The sequence below is a fragment of the Doryrhamphus excisus genome, chromosome 3 (assembly GCF_030265055.1).
Source record: "Doryrhamphus excisus isolate RoL2022-K1 chromosome 3, RoL_Dexc_1.0, whole genome shotgun sequence".
In the NCBI taxonomy this organism is placed as follows: domain Eukaryota; kingdom Metazoa; phylum Chordata; class Actinopteri; order Syngnathiformes; family Syngnathidae; genus Doryrhamphus; species Doryrhamphus excisus.
In genome coordinates, this window is record NC_080468.1 from 6,867,036 (window position 1) to 6,892,760 (window position 25,725).

Genomic DNA, 25,725 nt, shown 5'->3' on the forward strand with positions numbered 1-25,725 from the left:
TGACCGTCACAGTCTGAGGACTTTCTTGACTCTTGTATTTTCTTCCACAGGACAACAAGGTCAATGGCGTGACAGATTCAACACGAATCATGGGCTACTCTTTTCTCTATCCGTCGGTCATCCCATCTCCGTATGTGCAGACAGTCACGCTCACCCCCCAGGATGAGTTCTTCATACTGGGCAGCCGTGGTTTGTGGGATGCAGTGTCTCCCACCGAGGCCGTGGAAGCGGTCCGTAATGTGCCTGATGCCCTGGCCGCCGCAAAAAAGCTGTGCACACTGGCACAAGGTTATGGTTGCACCGACAGCCTCAGCGCTGTGGTGGTCCAGCTCAGTGTGAGCGAAGACTGCTGCTCCTGTTGCTGTTCCGAGCCCCCTCAGCCACCGCCCAGTCCCAGCCTGGGCCCTTACCCTCCTTTGTCATCCTCCGGGATCAAGGAAAGGCCCTCGGACGGCTCCCTTCCTGTACCACCATCGTCCTGCAGTGAAATCAGCAGTGAGATCAGCACCAGTGAGATGAGCAGCGAGGTGGGCTCCACCGCCTCATCTGATGAGCCTCCACAGAGCTCCCTGGTGCTGCTGCACGAGCAGCCCCACCATCCTCACCTTCACCTGCACCATCAGGCCCACCCTATGACCATGCAGCACCAGCAGGCCCACACCGCTGGACAGCCCTGTCAGTATCTGTTCACTGGCCCCGACTTGCCTTCAGCACGCAGCTGCTGCACGCTCCACCCGGCCTGCCTGGCGAGCTCCTTCCAACGCCAGCTATCCAGTGCCACCTTCTCCAGCGCCCTCTCAGACAACGGGCTGGACAGCGAGGATGAGGAGCCCATCGCTGGCGTTTTCTCCAATGGTAGCCGTGTAGAGGTAGAGGCTGATGTTCATTGCCTCAAGCAAGAGTGCTCCCTAACGCCACAAGCCAGTCAGGAGCGCGGCCATCTTTCTCTGCCACCGCCACCCCCGCCGCCATGCACACCTGAGCCACTGGAAGAAGGGGTGGACATGAGCATCGGGGGTGCTGAGAACGGGCTGGAGAGGGATGAGTCATGGCAAGGGGCAGGTGACACAGCAAAGGCAGCATCCGCAAAGAGGAGGGTTAACGGCTCCGTAGCCCGTCAGGAGAAGAGTCACAACCTCATCGAAGTGGCTGCTGACGCCCCCTCTAAGAAGTCAGGCGGGTATTTCACCGCTCCGGCCCAGCCTGATCCTGATGATCAGTTCATCATCCCCCCCGAGCTGGAGGAGGAGGTGAAGGAAATCATGAAGCAACATCAGCAGAAACAACAGAAGCCGTCTGGGCCAGATCAGCCTGTTGACTATTTCGACACCCCTCTCTAGAACACCAGCTACAGTCTCATCTCTCATGCTGCTGCGGCATGCACAACACCCCCCCTGCTCCCCAGTTACCCTCATCACCCCGACTACATGCACCACTGATGAAGAAAAACCTCCAGACTTATTTTTTTTCCCCAAACTGCCTTCTTGTTCCTGTGCGTGTTTTTCCTGCAGCTCCACACTGGAAAAACACGCAGATGAGCCCTTTAATGAAACTGGACCCACAGACCATTGAACATTGATTTTTTTTTTCTTTCCTTAGACACACCCAAATGTGTAAACGATACTAGTCTTTTTGCAATAGCATCACACGTTAATACCAACGCTTTGTTTGTTTTCTAAGAACTCACCATATCTTTTAATGTGAAAGCAGTTGCTGACAGAACCTTTTTAAAAGCGACACATAATCTTTTTACTATGTGGAATGGTGCACCAGTAATACCACACGTAACCGTTGTAGATTGGGCACGTAAAGATACTGTATTTCTTCAGTAAATTGTGGCTCTCGGCCTGTAAAATGGCATAGACTTTTTTTTTTGTAGAAACTCTGAATACTAACTCCTAGGAGTTGCATACTCTATATGGTGACTCAGTCACTTTTACTAATCTTCTCTGAGAGAAATGGTGATTTTTTTCCAATGATTGTAAATAAGAGAAATGTTGTATACTGATGCTTTTAAAGGAACTGCGTACCAACATGCCGGTGAAGGTTTTAATTAGAAGTTTGCTGTTATGGTGGTTGAACACCCCCCCCCCCCCCCACTTCTCTCCATCCTGTTATATACCCTTTAGTCTCACAACACATAAAATCAACATACAGAAACACAGATATTTAATCCCCTCTTTGATTGATTTTGATGTCCTGTAGTCATCACTGTATCTTATAAACACTAATAGACTGATTTTTGCACACACACGTACATACACATTATATCATCCCAGAGCCCTTTGACAGTTACCACCGGCATGACTGTGTCGAGTTCAGTAATACAAAATATATCCACATGGAAAAGAGACAACACAGATGTTCCTGTCTTTGGTATAATAAATTTTAAATTTGTGAATATAATTTTAAGAATATGGCTTTTTTTTTCCTTCCCAATTTTAATACTGTCACACGCATGTGTGTATTTACATTGAACGACCAGCAGGTGGAAATCTGCTGCTGCGGTATGATAAAAATAGCTTCCGGATGATTATTACATTTTTTATATCTTGACCAAGTTCAGGGTCTGCCCATCGTGTTCATGTTGGCCATGACGACACTATTCTGATAACTGCGCTTTTTGTACTTTTTCTTCAGACACACAGCAGTGACTACGGTAACGACCAGCATGGCAGCCAGCACAGACAGAGAGGAGGCCAGAGCCAGGACGCTGTTGTCCTTGAGAGAACCTTTGTGCTCGCAGCTGTCTCCATAGAACCACCAGTCAGCACCCACAGCACACCTGACATGAGTGGACACACAGGAAGGAAGTTTAGAGATCATCCACGTGGCATACAATGATAGCAATTCACCTCAAGGTATTGATTTAACAATACTTTTACTGGAGTTATCATTACAGAATTACCTGTTATATGGCAAGGAATGTTTGTTTAGGATTTCTTTTAGCACAATTTCAAAGCATCAGGTCAAGTCATTGTTTTTCTGAATTGTTATATTAGGTTTAATTCCCTCACAGGCAAACAGCTTTTCCTTGGTCCACCACGCACATGCCGTCGTTCAGACACTCCACATCTGCACACGAATCAGAGGGTCTGGTGGTTGTGGTTGAAGGGGTAGTTGGCACAGGTTGGCTAACTGTCAGATGAGACACGTCTGAGGAGGAAAAGGATGTTTTTTAATTAGATTCAAGTGATGAAATAGTTTCGTGAAAAATGTCATGTGGTGAAAATTTGATGAATCATTGATGTGGATGAAGTAAATATCTATAAGTGAGAGGCTGGAGGAATACTAATATTGAATGATACACCAAATGATACAGATACTCATATGAGACAGTAATGGCTTTAAACTTATAAACATACTGAGATGCACTCTTTTAATCAATTCTCAATCAGTTGGCTGTGGGCTGTTAGCCGGCATCTATCTAAGAGGCACAGCATCTGAAATAAAGTAAAGCATCTTTTTTTCAAACCTGGCAAGCTAACTTCAGTTAATGAATTGACATTGAGAGAGGAAACTGGGGTGAGTAGAAAAGGTCACACAATATGCTTCAGAAAATCAGTTTTTCAGGAAGTGGAAGGGGAAGAGAGGCTTGCTATTTATAGCTAGGAATAATGAAAATATCCAACAAAATACACTTTGAATGACCTGTCCATGCATTCATTCATTTTCTACCCCTTTTCCACACGAGGGTCGCGGGGGGTGCTGGAGCCTATCCCAGCTGTCGCCAGGTACACCCTGGACTGGTGGCCAGCCAATCACAGGGCACATATAGACAAACAACCATTCACACTCATACCTATGGACAATTTGGAGTCGCCAATTAACCTAGCATGTTTTTGGAATGTGTGAGGAAACCGGAGTACCCGGAGAAAACCCACGCATGCACGGGGAGAACATGCAAACTCCACACAGAGATGGCCGAGGGTGGAATTGAACCCACTAACCACTCGACCGCCGTGCAGCCTCCCTGTCCATTCACAATTGACAATTCATTGGGATTATTGACAATTTTTCTATACGTCTATACAAACATAATAATAAAATGCAAACAGATTTGAATGACAATACTATATTGCTACATTATCACCAGTAATGTATCAATATGGTGTCTTCTTTTGGGCATTGCTCACACTTAGTTTGGGAGAAATATATAATGAGTTTATCCGACACTGCACAGACAGATAAGTATTTTCTATTCTTCCTTTCATCTCAACCTTGTTTACAAATGTTAATGCTTGCTGTACGTCCAAACTCATACCTAAATGAACACTTAAGTCACTGATGCACACATAAGGACATAAAATAAACTAATAAAATACAAAAAAATACAAGAATTAAATGAAACCACTACGCTGCCTATTGTGACTTTCATAGGAGCAGATCCTTTAACATGGTCAAGGATACAGATGCGACCTGGCAATCACTGCTGATATCACTATGTTTTTAGAAAGTTTGTTGGTGTTTTTTTGGTGTGGTTTGGCAAATGCGTCAAGTACCGAGCACATTCTTCTGCCACCTCCATGCACTATAACTACTTCTCAAGCGAGTCTTGTGTTTACGGATCAAAATGAAATTAATTTATGGTAGCACAAAGCATCTTAACAGCTTAAATCGGGCAGCACCTTGTGTACCAAGTAAGGCCCAGCTATCCCCCATACATGTATCTGTATTACTACTTTTGTGTAAAGTAGTGCTTTTACCCTCCATGCTGAGGAGAAAGATGGCGTCCCCTCCCTTGATAAAATCCCTGCTCTTGGCTCTCAGGTGGGTGAGGTAGACTGCAGTACCAGATCCGGGTCCACGGAAATACTTGGAACCATCCGTGTCTGTCACCTCAACGCCCACCTTGCGAGGGTCATCCCAGAAGAGCTTGTTGGAGCCTGATGGACAGGGTGAATGAATGAAGTCACCCATACAGAGATTGGTTCAGTGTGTCAGCAGTGGGAACCTGTGGTCTTTTTGGGATCGGTGGTGACGCTGCGCTGGTTGGACATGCGCTTCTGAATGTGCGGGTGCTGGTCCATGAGCATCATGGTGATTTGTTTCCAGGGGCAAGGCCACGTCTGCCCGCTGTCGCCCGCCCGGGCCACCAGATTAGCGTAGGCTGACAGCTGCCCCGTGTAGTTGGTCTTCCCGCTGGGATAGAGCTTCATCTGGAAGGTGTAGCCCTCCTTGGAGGTGAACGGTGGGCTATAGATGGCTTTGTTCACGGGAGTGTTGTCCATGACGTTGCTAAAGTTCTTCACGCGCCATACGAACTCTGGACATGTTGTCTCGGAGATGTTGATGTCATCCAGAGAAAGTCCACCTGATGGTGGGCCTGTGCCTTTTTTGGTGCCCTGAAAAACTACACGGAATTTCTTTGTGACGTCCAGGCTGACGTGGTGAAGCTGCCACAGATCCTGAGGGGGTCCTGTTCCATCACATAAGACACTTTATTTATTAGCATGTGGGTACACGTTTTGCATAAGTAACACTGAGTGGTACCCACCATCAATGGTGGTGATGAAGCGCAGTTTCCCAGCAGGATTGGCGCTGTCATACTCTCGCACAGAGATGTTCAGTTGGTCCTCAGGGCCACCGCTGTTGTAGAAGAAGAACTGCAGACATTGGTAGCCTCTTTTGGGGTACAGAATTCTGCTCTCAAGGTGGGCCGTTTCTCCAATGTTAGATGCGCTTGTGTTGAAGTGCATGAAATAGCCGGAGCCTAGAAACACACCATTTTTACTGTCACATAATCAAATATGGTTCCTTGTCCAATAAAGAGCTCATTTAAATGTTTGTTATTGTGGTTGCATGGAACGGCACTGCTTCACTACCACAGAAGTGGACTACAGTGAAAATGTTGACTTGCAACTCGACTTTGACTTTATCATCAATGACCTGGGACTTGACTCAGACTTCAGTCTAATGACTTTAAGATAAAATGTGTAAATTTGAGTAAAATGTGTCCCCATTCGAAGTACAAAGGTGATCGTTATTGTGTAATTTCCCCTGAGATATCAGCCTCATTGAATGCATCTATTAACATCCAATCAGGTTTAAGAACAAACAGATGTGTGGATGACATTTATGTGCACTGACTAAATCTATATTTATCTATTTCAGGACTCTTTTTTTTTTTTGTCTTATTTTTAGCCAATAAAATAATATCAATGTCAAATAAAGCAATTCAAATTGCATTTGTCAAATTTAATACATTGTTGCATTATTCAAATGTAATTTTATTTGAGAGACACTAAACCTATAACTTATTACTTGTAATGACTCGGAAATTTCAAGCATATGACTTGATTTTGTCTTGACTTGAGACTTGCAAAATACTGACCTGCTCCTACCTTTGCTCATTATGAGAAACATTTTACATACTTTTATGACCACAATAACAAACATGTATGTTTTTTGTACATTCATATTTATCTGTGGCAAACTGCCACAGATAAATGGACTGCAACAAATACATTTGACGCAACTCGTTCACTGTCTGTTAATGGAGCTCCATACAGTAGTTGGCATTGTTACGCTGCTTCTCGACACAATTCATACACACCTGGTCTGCCGGGGAATAACAAAACGTTGCACGAGGGATCAGTGTTACCGAATTTTGTGCTCTCTCCCACTATTTTAAAGCACATCTTGCGTGTGACATTTTTTTAAATAAAAAAAGCAATAAAGTTCATATGTATTTTTAAACCCATTTGTTTTGTTTGCATATGGCCAATTATGCAAACCACCACATTGCCCCAAATATTTGGGGCCCTGTGGGAAACACTGGACATAATTATTTATATATTTCTACTATATACTAACGGCATTATTATCTTTCTAAAGGCAGAATAGTTGAAACCGGTCTTGTATTGACTCTCATATACCTACATAAGCGATTGTCCAGTGAGTTAATAACCCCTCCTCCTGCCTCTCACCGGTGCATTTGCCCATGTTAGAGTAATCTGTATCGGGCCCGCCTGCCGCTCTGGCCACCCTGTTCCAGTCGGCCGAGTCTCCTGGTCCTTGGATCATCCCACAGATGTTCTCACGTTCAAAATCACATGAGTCCAGAAAAGTGGATCCTTGAGCTGGAAGACATTCGACCTTTAAACGGCAATAAAGTGTTTTTTATATGCAGCACGGTGAGTGTTTATGCTTATGGTGCCATTTTCTAATAACAGCTGAACAACATGGCAATAAAACTGTTTTCTCACTGCAGTTGTAGAGGCGGGCGAGCTTGAGCAAGTCACTGTCGCTGAACTCCATCCTCTGGCCGATGACGTCGCTGAAGGCGGCAATCTTGGTGACGATGGTGGGCTCGGAGCCTTTCCTGAAAGCCGTCTTGCTGTAGTGCATCATGGAGCCGTAGTCATAAGGGACGCCCAGCGAGCTCGAGGTGGTGTCGTCGTATGTATTAAAGTTGTGTTCTTTGCCTTGATATTACAATTTAACACCAAGGGTCATTTGTTATACATACAAATATATACTATCTGATCTTTATAGCTGGTTAGCACAATTAATGACATATCAAAGTTCCCTCTGCACCTTAATGTCGGCTATTGATGATTGTATGAGGAGCAGCCAGTGCAGATATGACACACTGCTTATCACACAACAACACTTATCACTCAAGCACTAACAGGAGTGCTTGACATTCCGCAACATTGGGTAACGTGTTCATTCATAGTTGTATTTGCATCCAATAGAAAAACGTGACTGACACTGTCCGAGACATTTTTAGCTAACGAGCTACGTTCCATATTAGTCCAATAATGACATATTTTAGGAGTAATAATAATAATGCATTGATTGTACAAACATATGAGGTTTATATGTACATTTTTGTTCGACCACAAAACCAAAACATTGTTAAATGTGTCACTCAAAAATAAGTACAGTAAACCTCGGATATATCGGACTCGGATATATCGGAAATTCGCTCACAACGGACAGATGAAAAAGAACCAATTTTTCTGTAATGCATTTCCAATAAAAATTCGGATTTTTTTATAACGGATTTCGCCTATTTCAGACAAAATCTCCAGTCCCGTTCCAATTTCCCTCGCATATATCGGATGGCCGCATCGTGGCCTTTGATCCATCTTTGATCCATGTTCACAGCCAAAACTGAAGATTATAACATCTTTGTATGAATTACAGACATGTACATGAGCATGTACAACGAAATAAAAAAAAAATTCTCAAATCTGTAGAAATGCCTTCTTGTTGCTATGAGCGAGGTTTAGAAACCAAACGATAAACGTAAGTGCAAACGATAATGACGTCACATGCTATTGAAATGTATGGGATCCAATAAAGTTAAATTCTCATTACCTTACGTATCTTTTCATTGCCCAGTCCAGGTACATTGGAAACATAGTCAAGGAAGTGCCTTTTTATAACGGATAAAATCCGATTTACGCATATACCAGATATAAATCCGATATATGCGTAAAACGGACATTTTCCGGTATACGCATATAACGGATTTCACTTATATCGGACAAAACCAGTGGGAACAATTGAATCCGATATATCCGAGGTTTATTGTATTATCTGTGTAAAAGCATATTTGTATTGAAATTAATATCTATTATTGCAATGTAGTGCATGCTGCACGGTGTACGAGTGATTTGCGCGCAGGCCACACAGCTTGGAGACCCGAGTTCAATTCCACCCTCAGGCATCTCTGTGTGGAGTGTGTGTGGAATTCTCCCTGTGCATGTGTGGGTTTTCTCCGGGTACTCCGGTTTCCTCCCACATTCCAAAAACATGCTAGGTTAATTGGCGACTCCAAATTGTCCATAGGTATGAATGTGAGTGTGAATGGTTGTTTGTCTATATGTGCCCTGTGATTGGCTGGCGACCAGTCCAGGGTGTACCCCGCCTCTTGCCTGAAGACAGCTGGGATAGGCTCCAGCACCCCCAGCGACCCTTGTGAGGGTAAGCGGTAGAAAATAAATGAATGTAGTGTGAAGATTAGTGTGCATTTATGTTATTATCCTCAGAGGTTACTTGAGGTCATGACAAAGTGTCCTCAAATATAATATATGCAGTAATTGCTCATGAAATACCCTCTGAGATGCGGTCCCACATAATGGTGACATAGTCGTCTCGGTCCGCCCTGGACTGCTCGTGCCAGAAACCCAAAGCATGAAGAAACTCGTGTTCAATGGTAGCGATGCGGTCACAGTTGTTGCCTATTGACAGTCGCTGCTTGCCGACTCGCCGGTTGCCCACAGAGGAGAAGCACCTTTTAGATTGGACAGAGTATTAGTATTACAGTACATACTTACGGTATTACAAGTGCATTGGGTTACCCGCTGCCTTTAAAAATGGAGATGTAGTTTGGTTCGCCTGTCCAAGGCTTGAAGTCAATACAGGTCTTGAGTCGATACTGCTCAAAGGCTTTCAGTATTACACCTTTTGCATTAATCTCTGCAGATAAAAATAATAATTTTGGTCATGAAATGCAAAACAAGACCAAATTTAAATTCATTACAGTACATCATGTATACATTAGGTACACCTCCACCATCAAGTCTTTTTAACGGACATAATTGATTGACACTATTCATGTAATCGAGGTGCATCCTACTTAATCTTAATATTGCAGCACCACTATAATAGTTATATTAATACTTCTCAAACTGAGCATTATTACATTTGTAAAAGTATGACTTGTGGTAGATTGATCAGGTGTACTTAATGTGCATGCATCTGTCTCTCACCAAGGTTGTCCTCCATATAGTACGGGATGGTCGTAGGCCATCTGTATTCATCACCAATGATGGAGTTTCTAGATTGTTTCTGTGTATTAAAGTAATGGCATAAATGCATATAAATAACACATCATACTTAGATTAAAAGAGCATGACTTACCTCGTCAAGCACAATGTCTCCTTCTACCAGATTTAACCCTGCCTCTGTAGGGTCCAAGAATAATGAATATCATTAAAAATCCTGCACATTGAAATATATTGCTATTTTATTTCCGCGTATACCTTCATTGATCTCAAAAATGTCCCGATCTCGTCCATCGTCGACGTCAAAGTCTGCCAAATGAAAATTAAATTACAAATAAAATCATGTGATCTCTCACTTAAAATCTCTCACTTACCTTGTATTATGTCTGTGGGCTAAACCAAAGAGAGAAAAAACATTTCAAGGCACCTTTTTTTACATTAAATTCCAAATCATATAAGATAGACAAGCTCCTGTCTCACCATGCACAGCGTGGTGCCACACAACAGGTAAAGCGCCAGAAGACACAGAGACCTCTGTGCCATGTCCAACATGAAAACGTATTTGTGTTAGTGATGCTGCAGGTGAAAAGCATGTCATTTACAGCTGGGTGCATGCTGGGATTTTAATGATACACACTCAAGTGAATCATTGACTTGGTGTTAAAGGGTCACACTGATACAACAATCTCATTTTCTGGTTTCTATCTGCTAATGCATCTGTACACAAACTGTGGCGGTTATCGCAGATTTGAACACATCAGAGGGTTCATTTTAAAATAAAATGATAGACATGCTTCACTTTGAAGATGCCACAGATTCATTACAGCCAAGGACAAAACATGGAGTCCCGTGGTGTCCAAAGTGTGGCCATTTTTTTTTTTTTTTACATCTAGCATATTCTATGAACAATGTCTTTTTAGAATCGATAAGGCCTGATCTACTAAGATCGCCAATAACCAGCACTAAATTGCAAACTAGAAAATAGCATTCACTATTTGTGGGTGATGTACTATGATTGCATGTGCAATTTTTAACAGATGCAAAAGTGGTAGTCACTGTCACAGAGCACATTGTAAACCAAAAATGAGGTCTGAAGCCACTGAGTTGGAAGTCTTGGTAGAGGAGTTCAGGAGCACGCTGCTGAGCTCCAAGCAGAGACATTTGACCATCTGTGAAAAGGTGAATTGTGTGAGCAAAACTACAAGATCTGCCAATAAAATAAACACAAAATGGTAATGTTCTAAATGTGCATCTCTTTTATGGAATCAGCAACATGGCTGTTCTGTGGGAAAATGTGTTTGTCTTGCTGGAAATGACATAACGACGATCATGAGTTGAATACCTTTTATTGGGGCATGTTTGACTCAACACACTCACTGAAAATATCAAATATTCTCAAGTCATTAGACTAAAGGCCGAGTCACGTGCCGAGTCATTGATGTCGAAGTCCTTGTGAAACTGTGACGCCAAGTCCAAAGTCACACAGTAGGCAAAATAATAATAACATAATCATTAGAATAATCCCAATAATAACATGGGATACTGATGTTTTAGCCAAGCTAAAACTGAACTCTGATTATGCCTATTATATTGGGTAATATGAGTGTTAAGGTCACTATAGGGGTGTTATTTCATGTCTAGAGGGCTCTAGTAATGTTAAAATGGTTGTAAACAGGGTTTCTATGTTCTAACTTTCTCTATCATCACAAATACAGGTATGTGCTTAGAATGGTAGTGAGTGGAACAAACTTTCTGGAAATAGGCCCCAATTCATGCCATGTCTATTGGTTTTCTATGAATTTGCTTTTCACACACAAAATTTAAACTGTAAATATGTTGCTTTAATGTGTGTGCAAAAGAATGAGAAAGAATGTCTATATAAGAAATAGTCCATAAAGCACGTAGGACACGACGCTAAAGGAACCTCATCAGTTCAGGTCCATTAACTCCGCCCAACTTCACATTTAAGTGATATAAAGCAGAATACCCAAAATATCAATAAGTCATCAGCAACGCCTAAAACGAACCTCAATGTCTGCATGAATATGAAGTTTGATTGTTTGCCCCCTGCTTTGGCCTACTTATGCGTACAGAGAAGTGTTTCAAAGAACATTATAAAGGTTTTAAACTAATTCCTCTATCTTCCTCTTCAGGAAGGTGGTTGGTTCACGCTGCCACATTGTGTCTTTGGGTACAATAACATAAAGAATCATGTCTTCAGTTAAAAGTAACATTAAATGTTTACTTATTTCTTTAATTAATCATTTACATGAATTTAACATTGTTTTCTGCACGTCAAAGTATAATTATAATAAATTGTGGTCACATTTTTGGCATTTTGAAACAAATTAGTTGAATTTACATGATTTCTTATGGGGAAAACTGATTTGGTTTCAGTTAAAGTCCGTTTCGGTTAACGTCAGACCTACTGGAATGAATTAATGACGCTAACCAAGGTTCAACTGTATATGGCAACTTTGGCCGCTTCAGATTGGAAATAGATGATAGATTCACTAATTGGACTGGCAGAAAGCTGAGAATGGACTAATTCGACTTTTGACCCTCTTTTTCCAGATATATATTTAATTTATGCACACAGGTACATATTTCCTGAGCCAATCCATTGTAAATCAATATATGCTAAGCTATCTGAACAAAACATCCACATCCTAGCTTTGTGTTATAGGTGGCAACGCAAATTAGTGAATGTACTACTGATCCAAATTTTAAGACCGAAAAATTGCAAGAAGTAGATAAGGAGGTTCTATGTAGACCAGGGGTCTCAAACTCAATTTACCTGGGGGCCACTGGAGCTAGGGTCTGAGCAAGGCTGGGCCACATCAGGTTTTCCGAAAAAAAAAACGCATTTATTAAAAACAGAAAAATATACAAACTTTTTCAGTGCTTTGGTTCCGATTTTCTACAATAAAAGCTCTGATAAAACATTCCACTGTTCTCAAATATCTTATTTTTAATTTTTCTACACAAAATAAGATGAAAAATAAATAAACAAATCGAGAATAAAGAAAATCAATCAATAATAAATAAATATAATAATAATAATAAAACGGCAAATAATAAAAACTTAAGAAACCACATATAGTTGGTGGCTAGACCAATTATTTTTTTCAGATTAAAATAACAAAGCATTATTAGAGCCCTGTAGACATGACAAAACACGACTATAGTCACATTTATACTCTTTTTATTTACAACATATTGCGCAACTGCAGGGTCTTGAGACACATGCTAACTTGCAAACTAGAGAGCTAGCGACCTAAACGGTAGCCTTCAAGTTATTTCCTTTAAACTTAAAAAGCCAAAAACTTACCACTTCCACATGGATAGGGAGGATAACTATTAACAGTTATTTAACCTTTAACATGAACATTAATCAAACGTAATAATTTTTTCTGGGTACATGATACCATACAGCATCCATATCATAGCGGGCCGCGTGTTTGAGACCCCTGGTTTAAGACTTTTAAAAGCTAAAATCTTGACAAAAATATGGACAAAAATTTTCTGTTGGGTATATCTCAATAATTAATTCAATTTTTAGACTATATCTATCACCAATGAAAAATGAGCTGCGAGTGGAAAGTGGCCTGGGTTTATGAATTATGAATTATAAGAACATCTTAACACTTTAGAAGATGTACCCAGCAATCTAACCTTTGACCTTAGCTTATGTACAATGAAAATGAAGATGACTAGAAACCTGACAATGACCACAATTTGACATCTGACCTCCGCTAAGTCGATGTTACCTCATTGGTTAACTTAGATGTCATGGTCGCCGTTTCTTTTTACTTTGCATGACTTTGCCATACTTTATCATTGTTTATATTTTCCACACAGAGTAGTGTTTACATGAAAGTGTGCAATGAATAATAATAGGATTATCTTGACTGATATAAGCACATCACATCTTCAACATGTTTATACTGCACTCCCTCGTGTTTCAGCGACTTCACCAATGTAAAGCTCATTTACATATAGATTAAAGATGATTCCTGTGTCCCTTAATTGGCGGCCAGATTAAATTCCTTGTGTGGACAGATGAGAGATATGGATATTGGTTTCTTAACTGTTTGTTGTTGTTTCGCCCTTCCTTCCCCCATCATGCCAGCAGCATGTTAACCACAGGGACGTTGGATAGATATATCAGGCATCGTCTTCTTAATTACGCTTTGTAACCAACCCTCAATGAATGCTAGGTATATGGTCAGCCATCTTAATCTATCCACTATTAGTTCTTATAAAAGATGCTACTGCCTTAAAAAAGGCCATGTGACCTAGGAAATTAAAAAACAAAACACAAATATGGCCTAAAAGGTTAAACATTTGGAGTTGACCCAAGTTCAATTCCCCCCTCGGCCATCTCTGTGTGGAGTTTGCATGTTCTCCTTTTTTGCACGCGTGGGTTTTCTCCGGGTTCTCCGGTTTCCTCCCACATTGGCGACTCCAAATTGTCCATAGTATGAATGTGAGTGTGAATGGTTGTTTGTCTATATGTGCCCTGTGATTGGTTGGCGACCAGTCCAGGGTGTACCCCACCTCTCGCCCAAAGACAGCTGGGATAGGCTCCAGCACCCCCGCAACCTTCATAAGGATAAGCGGTAAAAAAATGAATGAATATATAAATATAACCTACAACTATGACCTGAGATTTAAAAACATTGTTACAGGTATGATCTAAAAATAAAAATAAATTACAGATGTACTGTAATCTAGAAAAGGCAACTATGTATGGGATCTCAAAAAGAAAAACCGAAGCTACTGACCTTTGACCTCAGACACATTGGATTTATATCAATTTTTTTTTATTATATCTAGAGCGATAATGCTTATATTTTCAAACCTGGATCATGATAATCTAAGGTAAAATTGGGGCTTGTTCTGGAATTCCATGGTCTAAAATCACCACCTTTTGTTGTTGGTCGAGTCAAACAATTGAAGTGGACACTTCAAGGAACATTTTTATTGCTTTCTCGACACCTCGCTGGTGAAACAAATCGATGATTTGACACCAGAGCATCCCCACTGAGCAGCAATTGTCCATTCTATATGAACACAATGTATGCTGATGTGGAAGAAAATACATGCAACAAAACAATTGCTTCCACATCGTTAAAATCATAGTCAATGCTAATATTTTAGTGTCGCTGGCCGCTACATTGCCCGTAAATGAGAAACATCCCTCAAAGAGGCCTGGTTATTTCAGCAGCATCTGCCCATGGCTGTTTGGTTCAGTGGTTGGCAGAATGAGTGAGCATGCTGTGCATTGAATGGATCACTTCACTCTGAGCCATTTAAAAAGAAAAAAAATGAACGCAGGCCACTGCATTACATAATCATATTGTGTGGTTGATGATTTGAAAACATTGTGCAATATGGTTGGAAAAATCGAAGTCACTGACAGATTAAAAATTGTAATCACAGAGCACAAACTATTGGGGAAAAAATTGTATAGTCCTGATGTCTTTCACCACGAATGAGGTAGTAGCATGCTAGCTAGGATTTATTCCCCTCAGAATCAAAAATGGTTTGTTCCAGGTGCCTTAGTTCTCAACCAGGAAGTATCCTGCTTGCTAACAAACAGAAGAACACAGCAGTCTGCAAATGTTTTGACTTTTTTGAGTAATGTATTTTCTGTTTTTTACCATTTTACTAATAATGTCAGTCGTCCTTCCACCCTGGAAACAAAAATTGTACAGTCCTACTGTCTTGCATCATCCTCCATAAGCCAGGAAGTAGCATGCTAACATTCAGAAGACATATATACATACAAATTACTACTGGGCTTCTCGAGTATATTTGTACTTTTTATTTTTAAGATAAAGGCATTTTATTATTTAAAAAAATATCAAAAAGTATTTTCCTAATGAAAATGCTCAATTGGCTTTAGAATCAAATGTTTTTAATTCCGGTGTAAGGAATGGACGCTGGCAGTGACGTCATCAGCTCGCAGCACATAAGATGAGGAGCTCAGTCAGAACAGAGACCAAACTCTGCAGTGGCAAATCATCACTTACAAGTGATGTTTCACATCATCTTTTAGCACCAAAACGTGACCTGGTGGGATATATATATATAGTATGTATTTATTTTTTTTAAATCTTGGAATTTTAACATAATTGGATCCAATTAGAGTTTAGAGGGAGGAGTGATTAGCTCATTATAAGGTAAGATCTCTTCATTGCTCTCGCCCCCAATGCACACATTTATATTTAAATGACTTTACATTTGACGTATAGGTTGTAAATTTCAGCTTATTGTGGCATGTTTTAAACTGAGGACTGTGTCCTCAATATGACTCCCATGTTACATTATTAATGCTTGCTAGATATGTCTCGTAGTTTTTTTTTCGAAAGTGCGGGTATTTAAACTGTTTTTCTATGACAGTATAAATAACAAACGTAAATTTGTTTATTATTTGGTGTGTAAGAACGGTTTAAACTGAGCGGCGATTCCGCTACATTATTATTTTTTAAACATTATTAATACTTGCTCACAAAGACGCGTTATGACGAAAGTGCTGATAGGTAAACTTGTAATTGACTTTGGACTGACGGTACACATAATTGTACCTGTAGTTTTTAAGCGTCCATATGTGCTGTATCTTGTTTAAATTATTTAAATGGAAAACTACACGGATCACCATAAACTCTTGATGTTGCAAAAAACTCTATACATGCATTTAAGCTTTTTATTATTTATACAGAAAAAAGGCGACATATTAACAAACATTTTGATTAAACTGTTGGAAGTAAGCAAACTTGTACTTTCAGTTTGATTCTTGCAAGTTGTGAAGTGTATCTTAGTGAAATGATTTTAGCCCTGCCTCTGATGCCCCCCCATCCTCAACAACACACCATTTTCAGATGTTTATGAAAATACTATACATGCATAAATTATGTGTATTTATCCACAAATGTTGAAAAATCAATTTGTTTGTCTTCTAAGTGAAAATTAGACTTGACATCATATACACCTCTCTGTTGCTAGCCATTGGCACCCACCTGTGTATCGACCCTCATATCATACAGTATATTGATCCACATAGAGAATTCTGTATGTGCCACTTTCTTCCTGACTTTTGTCCACTGAAGCAGAATGACAACAACGGGAAGAATGGAATATACTACATCTAATAAGACAGTATATCTCGTCTGTTTTTTTTTTTACATTTTTATTATTTTTTTCAGATGGGGGTTTTCGACAAGGACATTACATTCCAGTCAAGCATCCCCGTACCTTTGGACATTACTGTGGCTGTGGTCTATTCAGTCTTTGGTGAGTCAAGTCTACTGCAATCTAAAAAGCTATTTGTTTACCATGTTTCTGTCTCATTCTGAGGACATACATCTGGACATAGGTACCACTTGTGTTCTGTTTAATGTGCATGCTGTAAATACACCAATACTGAGATCCTTGCCTAACAAATAATATATCTAAAAATTCTGAATTCTATTGGTGAGCCTTTCAAGGAATGTCTGTGCATGCTTTTGGCAACATCACTGTAAAATCTTCTTTTGAGGAAATCTGTCTAGCCAGAAGTATATCATACTGTGAACTATGGTATAGCTACTGTGAATATTAATACATAATATGGAAATGGCAGTACTCAAGGCAGGATCGGAAACGTAATTAAGTGCTTGACACACATTTTTAGTCTCGAGTTCAACAGCTGCTGCTGTGTTAATGTCAAAGCAGAAGCTGTGGTAATTCTACACTTGATCAAAGTTACTTAAGATTTGTCAGATCACAACATAATAGCTGCGTATGACTTCTGTCACAACATGTGACCAACTTCCCGGTAAGGCACTCTACGCTTCATTGGATCAGTAGTCCTTTTAGCGTAAACATAAAGCTAATCTACTGCAATCTATTTTACATACAGTGAAGAAAATAAGTATTTGAACACCCTGCTATTTTGCTATTTCTCCCACTTAGAAATCATGGAGGGGTCTGAAATTTTCATCGTAGGTGCATGTCCACTGTGAGAGAGATAAACTAAAAAGAAAAATCCAGAAATCACAATGCATGATTTTTTAACAATTTATTTGTGTGATACAGCTGCAAATAAGTATTTGAACACCTGAGAAAATGAATGTTAATATTTGGTACAGTAGCCTTTGTTTGCTATTACAGAGGTCAAACGTTTCCTGTAGTTTTTCACCAGGTTTGCACACACTGCAGGAGGGATCTTGGCCCACTCCTCCACACAGATCTTCTCTAGATCAGTCAGGTTTCTGGGCTGTCGCTGAGAAACACGGAGTTTGAGCTCCCTCCAAAGATTTTCGATTGGGTTCAGGTCTGGAGACTGGCTGGGTCATGCTAGAACCTTGATATGCTTCTTACGGAGCCACTCCTTGGTTTTCCTGGCTGTGTGCTTCGGGTCGTTGTCGTGTTGGAAGACCCAGCCACGACCCATCTTCAATGCTCTGACAGAGGGAAGGAGGTTGTTCCCCAAAATCTCACAATACACGGCCCCAGTCATCCTCTCTTTAATGCAGTGCACTCGTCCTGTCCCATGTGCAGAAAAACACCCCCAAAGCATGATGCTACCACCCCCATGCTTCACAGTAGGGATGGTGTTCTTCGGATTGTACTCTTCATTCTTCTTCCTCCAAACACGCTTATTGGAATTATGACCAAAAAGTTCTATTTTGGTCTCATCTGACCATAAAACTTTCTCCCATGACTCCTCTGTATCATCCAAATGGTCATATGCAAACTTAAGACGGGCCTTGACATGTGCTGGTTTAAGCAGGGGAACCTTTCGTGCCATGCATGATTTCACATCATGACGTCTTAGTGTATTACCTACAGTAACCTTGGAAACGGTGGTCCCAGCTCTTTTCAGGTCATTGACCAAGTCCTGTCGTGTAGTTCTGGGCTGATTCCTCACCTTTCTTAGAATCATTGAGACCCCACGAGGTGATATCTTGCATGGGGCTCCACTCCGATTGAGATTGACCGTCATGTTTAGCTTCTTCCATTTTCTAATGATAGCTCCAACAGTGGACCTTTTTTCACCAAGCTGCTTGGTAATTGCTCCGTAGCCCTTTCCAGCCTTGTGGAGGTGTACAATTTTGTCTCTGGTGTCTTTGGACAGCTCTTTGGTCTTCGCCATGTTACAAGTTAAAGTCTTACTGATTGTATGGGGTGGACAGGTGTCTTTATGCAGCTAACGACCTCAAACAGGTGCATCTGATTCAGGATGATACATGGAGTGCAGGTGGACTTCTAATGGGCAGACTAACAGGTCTTTCAGGGTCAGAATTCTAGATGATACACAGGTGTTCAAATACTTATTTGCAGCTGTATCACACAAATAAATTGTTAAAAAATCATGCATTGTGATTTCTGGATTTTTCTTTTTAGTTTATCTCTCTCACAGTGGACATGCACCTACGATGAAAATTTCAGACCCCTCCATGATTTCTAAGTGGGAGAAATAGCAAAATAGCAGGGTGTTCAAATACTTATTTTCTTCACTGTATGTCTTTACACATCAACATAAATGATTGGTAATAGCAGCTACAACTGCCGTGATTATTTTTAATTTGTATCATTTTTAGTTTCTGCTTCATTTTGTGAGTGGAAGTTCAGCAGTTAAAAGCATCATGCTTAGGTCATGTTTGCAAACTTCTGAACGTTTCAAAATGTACCTTAATTGTTTTGTGACTCTGTTGAATTAAAAAAAAAACATATTTATCTGGTCCTATATTTTGTCATTGTAGATTTCTTAAAAGTAATGTGAAAATATCATCTCTTCTCATTCTCATGAACCTAATATAATGTATCGTGACACCCCTATTGTAACTGGTCACATGCATTCCTGCAATCCATGCAAGCATGCATTGTGGTTGCCATACATTTGTAGTTGTATGATATTGAAGCCTATTAGATTGTGTACATGTACCTACTAATTTGGTTCTTCTTTTCTTTCTCTGCAGGAATATGTTCACTTTTTGGCAATAGCTCCTTGCTCTATGTGTCCTACAAGAAAAAGGAGGTCCTGAAGCCAGCTGAATATTTCATCATCAACTTGGCTGTCAGCGACCTGGGCCTGACTCTGTCTCTCTACCCGTTGGCCATATCTTCCAGCTTCTACCACAGGTACTATTGCCGAACACAATCAGGACCAGATTATGGCACGCAATACATATTTGGTTATGTTGTGTACCTTGTTTGAGAGAACAGTGCCAGTGACGACAATGAGGAGAAATATTATAACTGCAGAATTAGAAATGTAACTTATTGCAACTCGGAAAGTGGGGCACATGTCTGGCTGCTCAGTACAATATGGCTTAAGCGCTAATAATAAAATGTAAATAATAAAAAGGCAGTTGTGGGCCTTTCCTTGTTATCTACAGTTAGCGCTTTGAACATTGCTCTCCTCACTCTATTGCCAGTTTTTCAAAAATTATTATTAAGATTACTGTTTCATGGTTGAGTATGGTCTATTGAAATTTTGAAAGACAAGTTATATGTAGTATTATGGTCACCAGGTGTCAATAATGTTACATTGATACATTACGTTAGATTACATTACATTACATTAGTAGTCAGCCATGGCATGTCCGACATGTTGTCGAGTGAAAAAAGGTTCTCCTCCCATTCCATGTGGAAGTGGTAAATTTTTGGCTTCTTATTTTGTCCTACTTCCCTACTGTTTTAAGTTTACAACAAATTAATTTGCAGCATAACTAGATTTAGAATTTATTAAATTAATGAATTAATTAAAATTGCTTGCAAAATGAGGGCGGCGCGGCGGTCAAGTGGTTAGCGCGCAGACCTCACAGCTAGGAGACCAGGTTCGATTCCACCCTTGGCCATCTCTGTGTGGAGTTTGCATGTTTTTGTTTGTTTTCTCCGGGTACTCCGGTTTCCTCCCACATTCCAAAAACATGCTAGGTTAATTGGCCACTCCAAATTGTCCATAGGTATGAATGTGAGTGTGAATGGTTGTTTGTCTATATGTGTTCTGTGGTAACTATTGTTAAATATTTTCCAATATCTTCTGTTGTGTGAGTCATACTGATTTTTCTCACCTAATTGAAGCCTCAGTTTGTTTTTCTGTTGTTTGGTCTTTCCCATAACCTGGCCCTCCCACACAGGTGGCTGTATGGAAGGACGGTGTGCTCCGTCTACGCCTTCTGTGGCATGCTGTTTGGCATCTGCAGCCTGACAACCCTCACCCTGCTCAGCATTGTGTGCTTCGTCAAAGTGTGTTATCCCCACTATGGTAAATCTTCAAAAAGGCCACTGAAAGATTAACCGCTGCGTCCTCTAAGTGGGATGATTTGTTGATTTATTCCTAATCCCTCTACCGAGACTTGCGCATTAAACCCCTCTTTGATGACCCACGAGTCCGCCGGGTGCACTCGATGACTTGTGATGTTGGTTAATGCTGTGCAATGGGGGCCCTCTGTTTGACCCCGAGTAATGCTATTTTCCCAGCTGGAGGCACGGAAGGCTTTAATTTAGTAGATGTGAAGCATCATTAATATGTAATCAAGCTCACTGTCCAAGGCTTGGCAGACTACAGAAATACAAAAACTAATCTCAAGAATGGCTGTCTTGCAATTGGTCCAACTCACTATTCACTCTTAAAGTATCTCCAACAATATACCACAAAGTACAACGTCTGTAAATGAAGTATATTTATATTTATACTTTTTGTAACAACCCTATTAAATGGCTTAGCTTAACAATTTGCCTAAAAGCAAAGCTCTCAATTTACCCGTCGAGCTACGTTTCTACCCTCACCATAGTCATGAGCTTTGGTAGTGACTGACAGGACAAGATAATAATAATAATAATAATACATTTTATTTGTATAGCGCTTTTCAAAATACTCAGACACTTTACAGAAGAATGGAGTTGAATAAAAGCAAGCAAACAGAATAAAATATACATTAAAATACATTCATTTGTTAATACACAGCTAAAACAAGAGTAAAAGGGGGCACAGCAGTCAGGTATAAAAAGTTAGACATTAAAAACAGATTTAAAGAGGTGGGTTTTTAGTTGTTTTTTGAAACTGGGAAGGTCAGGGCAAGCACGGAGTGAATGGGACAAAGAGTTCCAGAGGGTGGTGGGCAGCGATGGAGAAGGCTCTGTCTCCCCAAGTTCGGAGCTGGATAGGTGGGGGGCCTCGGGGAAGACCCAGGACCCATTGGACAGTCTGTCAACTGGCCTGGGAACGCCTCGGTATGTGATGGGGGTAGGAAAGTCCTGGCTTTTCCTCCTTAGGCTGCTTATCCCAACCCTGGATAAGTGGAGGAAGATGGATATACGGAGTTTTACAGTTAAACAGGATATCACACCACCTAGTGGGCTGAGTGCTTCTTTAGAAATAGAGGGATGAACACAATCCCTTCCTTTAGTGATGCTTGTTGACGTCCAAATTGTTTTAATTTCAACTAGTAGGCAGCCTAAAAAAAACTAAATATAATGTTTTTTATTTGTGCAGCATTATTCATCTAATGTGGAAACAGGAGTTCTGAACTAGTCATGATGACAAATCCATTGAACTGGATTCAAAATGTATTTTTCTGCCCAATTGTTTTTTTAAAGGCACATTTCCTGATCAGGTGAGGCTCAACGTATCATTGCATGCTACGTTAGCAAGTTTTCCAAATCAGTTTGAGCACCGCCATTAGGGAATGCCACAAATGTAATTTATCATTAATTATTCTATTGTCATCTCTCATGCTATTTGAATCCCATCACAGGAAACAGATTCAACAGAATTCACGGTTGCCTTCTCATCGCCTTTGCTTGGTTCTTCGCACTCTTCTTTGCTTGCTGCCCGCTGGTCCACTGGGGAGAATACGGCCCTGAACCCTATGGCACGGCTTGCTGTATTAACTGGCGCCTATCCAACCAGCTCCCGACGGCACGCTCCTACACGGTGGTGCTTTTCTTCTTCTGCTACATTCTCCCATTCTGTGTCATCCTGGCGTCCTACACGGGGATTCTGGCCACAGTGCACGCATCGCACAAGACCATGAAGCAGCACGCCTCCAGGCGGAAACACATGAGCAGCATCCAGGTCATCATTATCAAGGTAAAAGTAAGGTAAAAGTCTCCTTGTGTGACCAAACAATCATGTCAGGTGATGTGATGTGAACGTGCCTTCTTACACTCAAAAAATAAATGTTTAGCCTCAACAAAAAAAATTAGTCTTAACCAACAAACAATATTGCATTGCACGAATTAGCTTTTCCTCTTCACTCAAAGCTTATTTTAAGTAATTACTGAATAATTGTTGTCATAGGAACAAGTTTTTAAGTTCGTAACTCAAAAAAATTAAGTCAACTGACGCGGCACGGCGGTCGAGGGGTTAGCGCGCAGACCTCACAGCTAGGAGACTAGGGTTCAATTCCACCCTCGGGCATCTCTGTGTGGAGTTTGCATGTTCTCCCCGTGCATGCGTGGGTTTTCTCCGGGTACTACGGTTTCCTTCCACATTCCAAAAACATGCTAGGTTAATTAGCGACTCCAAATTGTCCATAGGTATGAATGTGAGTGTGAATGGTTGTTTGTCTATATGTGCCCTGTGATTGGCTGGCGACCAGTCCAAGGGTGTACCCCGCCTCTCGCCCGAAGACAGCTGGGATAGGCTCCAGCACCCTCGCGACCCTCGTGAGGGAAAAGCGGTAAAAAATGAATGAATGAATGAGTTTTATTAAGTCATGGCAACTTGAATTTTGTTTTAAGCTTACCAACAATAAAAAAAAGTGTATATGGCAAGCTAAATTAAGTTCATGTAATAGCCAACATTATTATTTGAACATAACTTAAAAAATAAAGTTAGCAACTTAGAAAGTTTATCTAAATCAATTAATTACATTTTTTACATTGCATTTATGTATTTAATCAAATGGTGTCAACAGATACTCTGAATTACTTTTTAGAGTGTAGACACAAGAACCAGTGACGTAATAGATGAGGTCAGACGGCTTCTTGTGCTGAGAAATTCATGAGAAGAAGACGTATTCCTCTTCTTATGGAGTGTCGGTACAAAATGAAAATATTGATGTTTCATTCATGGAGGACAGCAAAAGATTTTTTAAAAAAGCTTTGCTACACGTCTTAAAAATACTGGGTGTTTTTCACTGTATGAAAGGCATAGAAGGTGTAAAAGATGAAGGCAGGGATGATGTAACAGGGCACTCAATTCCACATCTACGTCACACCAGATACACACAGGTACAGCAATATCTCATATTTGCCAGATTGTATGAAAAGGCACCTAAATGCCAGATGTTCTGTTACGGCTCCGGAACCCATTTGAACCGGAGCTGAAGGGGAACCACAACAGGAATTTTCTGTTTTAACAACATCAACTACTCCTCTCTCCTCCTGTGCTGTGTGTCCCGGAAGCTAAGCATCGCCGTCTGCATCGGTTTCTTCATTGCCTGGAGTCCATACGCTCTGATGTCTATGTGGGCTGCATTTGGAAACATCGATAACATCCCTCCTCTGGCATTCGCCATGCCGGCCATGTTCGCAAAGTCGTCCACCATCTACAACCCGATCATCTACCTCACACTGAGACCCAATTTCCGCAAGATAATATGCAAGGACCTGGGAACTCTGAAGAACCGCCTCTGCTCCTGGAACAAAGGAACGTGCTGCTGCTGCTGGGTGAAAATCAGGGTGAGACTTCGCTTAGCACCAGAACAGACTCAGCCTCCTGTGGTCGTGTTTCGAGGTCACAAGGATGCATTTGACTGCTCCACGCTCTGTCCTCAAGTGCACGGTGTCACTAAACCCGTAGCTGACGGACAATCATTGAAGGATAGGGACATTCTTCCAAAAGACAAAGAAAAGCTTCAAAGGAGGTCTCTGCTGTGCCAAATGTGTGCAAAAACGACTGCGGATAGTCTTCATATTGATCTACAGATGGTTCCAGGCAAACAAAAAGTGGCTTGGCCTTGAATTTTCTCTTCAGTCTCTGTTTACCAAAACTTATTACGCAGGTTGATGTATATATATACTAATATATACAGAATACCAATGCGTACAATATTGTTCAGAAATGTATACTTAACTTAGAGTAAATATTGAATACAGTGTATACTTTTTGTGTAGCCACTGTGGAGTCAGAGTCCGCTCTGCATGTTTTTGTGTATGTGGTGAAACCCGACATCGGTGAAACACATAAGATAAGATAAGATATGCCTTTATTCGTCCCTCAGTGGGGAAATTTGTATTGCACAGCAGCAAGAGTACAGAGTCAGTTAAGCAGCACAAAATACACAATATAGAAAAATAAACAATATAAACAACCCAAGTATTAACAAAATCAACAGTTTTTCCCAGAGTTATATACAATACAGTATGTAGATAATATGAAACGAGATGAGATATATGACCAGTCTATACACTGAGAGTTAATATGACATCCTGAAGTTGGTAAAGTCAGGCCTTCGGTCAATAAGTTGCACCATGGGAGGTAGGCAGGTCTTTACTGGTGCTTCTCTTGGACATTCCCTTCCTCACCTACATTTAAGTCAGCCTTTTAGACCAACTTTTAGTCCATACTCACACACACACACACAGCAATTTAAGGCATTGTGACCGAGGTCTCCACCTTAGTTGTTGAGTTCATGTAGCAACAGGAACCTGTTGAAGTAGTCATGAAGAACCAGCATTAAATTATTCAGCTATTTCTAGTATCAACATCAACATCAGATGTGTATACTGTACTGCATCTATGTACCATGTACTGTAGAAGACACAAATGTATTTGAGCTGTTTATTGTTGCGAGTTAATCTGTCAAATGATAATTATCAACCTTGGGATTATCAATTTACTGTTAATCTTGCAATCATAGTTTTATTTTTTTATTATTAAAGCTCTTATTGGCTTTATGAAGCATTCTCAGCAGTGTTCTTTCATGATAATGTTTACTGTTACGTACAGTATTCAACACACAGTAAGCCATTGTCGGTGTAG

At 40.7% G+C, this 25,725-nt stretch overlaps 3 protein-coding genes across 7 annotated transcripts in view; 2 read left to right on the plus strand and 1 right to left on the minus strand.

Annotated features, from left to right (window-relative positions):
* phlpp1 (PH domain and leucine rich repeat protein phosphatase 1) overlaps positions 1 to 2,406 on the plus strand; it is a 47,672-nt gene extending 45,266 nt beyond the window's left edge. The window contains exon 18 of the mRNA XM_058066233.1: positions 51 to 2,406. Coding sequence (XP_057922216.1) covers positions 51 to 1,340 — 1,290 coding nt within the window. The 3' untranslated portion in view covers positions 1,341 to 2,406. The remainder of the gene's footprint in view (positions 1 to 50) is intronic.
* Positions 2,101 to 10,283, minus strand: mep1bb (meprin A subunit beta b). Its single transcript, XM_058069209.1, has 14 exons — positions 10,221 to 10,283; positions 10,115 to 10,133; positions 9,999 to 10,049; positions 9,877 to 9,920; positions 9,726 to 9,804; positions 9,315 to 9,432; positions 9,069 to 9,247; positions 7,209 to 7,427; positions 6,930 to 7,082; positions 5,498 to 5,713; positions 4,955 to 5,419; positions 4,707 to 4,886; positions 3,018 to 3,156; positions 2,101 to 2,785 (listed from the first exon to the last, which is right to left on the minus strand). Exons 1-14 carry the CDS (start codon positions 10,281 to 10,283, stop codon positions 2,563 to 2,565), a joined length of 2,148 nt encoding a protein of 715 aa, XP_057925192.1. The 3' UTR covers positions 2,101 to 2,562.
* Positions 6,938 to 25,587, plus strand: LOC131125088 (opsin-5-like). Of its 5 annotated transcripts, none has more exons than XM_058066253.1 (6): positions 6,938 to 7,401; positions 16,952 to 17,039; positions 19,709 to 19,871; positions 20,873 to 21,000; positions 22,493 to 22,827; positions 24,147 to 25,587. In XM_058066253.1, exons 2-6 carry the CDS (start codon positions 16,952 to 16,954, stop codon positions 24,702 to 24,704), a joined length of 1,272 nt encoding a protein of 423 aa, XP_057922236.1. In that variant the 5' UTR covers positions 6,938 to 7,401; the 3' UTR covers positions 24,705 to 25,587. The 5 variants fall into 5 exon arrangements, with proteins under 5 accessions (XP_057922236.1, XP_057922237.1, XP_057922238.1 ...); XM_058066254.1 differs by having other exon boundaries at positions 6,938 to 7,390; XM_058066255.1 differs by lacking the exon at positions 6,938 to 7,401 and adding an exon at positions 15,308 to 15,383.
* Positions 25,588 to 25,725: the final 138 nt, after the last annotated feature.

Bases quoted from the DNA above. Each gene is read 5' to 3' on its own strand.
- LOC131125088 (XM_058066253.1), top strand. From the start codon at position 16,952: ATGGGGGTTTTCGACAAGGACATTACATTCCAGTCAAGCATCCCCGTA. The intron at 17,040-19,708 runs GTGAGTCAAGTC...CTTTCTCTGCAG, and splicing joins TGTGGTCTATTCAGTCTTTG to GAATATGTTCACTTTTTGGC. The intron at 22,828-24,146 runs GTAAAAGTAAGG...GTGTCCCGGAAG, and splicing joins TCCAGGTCATCATTATCAAG to CTAAGCATCGCCGTCTGCAT.
- mep1bb (XM_058069209.1), bottom strand. From the start codon at position 10,283: ATGGCACAGAGGTCTCTGTGTCTTCTGGCGCTTTACCTGTTGTGTGGC. The intron at 4,887-4,954 runs GTTCCCACTGCT...CCTGTCCATCAG, and splicing joins CGATCCCAAAAAGACCACAG to GCTCCAACAAGCTCTTCTGG. The intron at 2,786-3,017 runs GTGAGGGAATTA...CACTCATGTCAG, and splicing joins CAAGGAAAAGCTGTTTGCCT to GTGTGCTGTGGGTGCTGACT.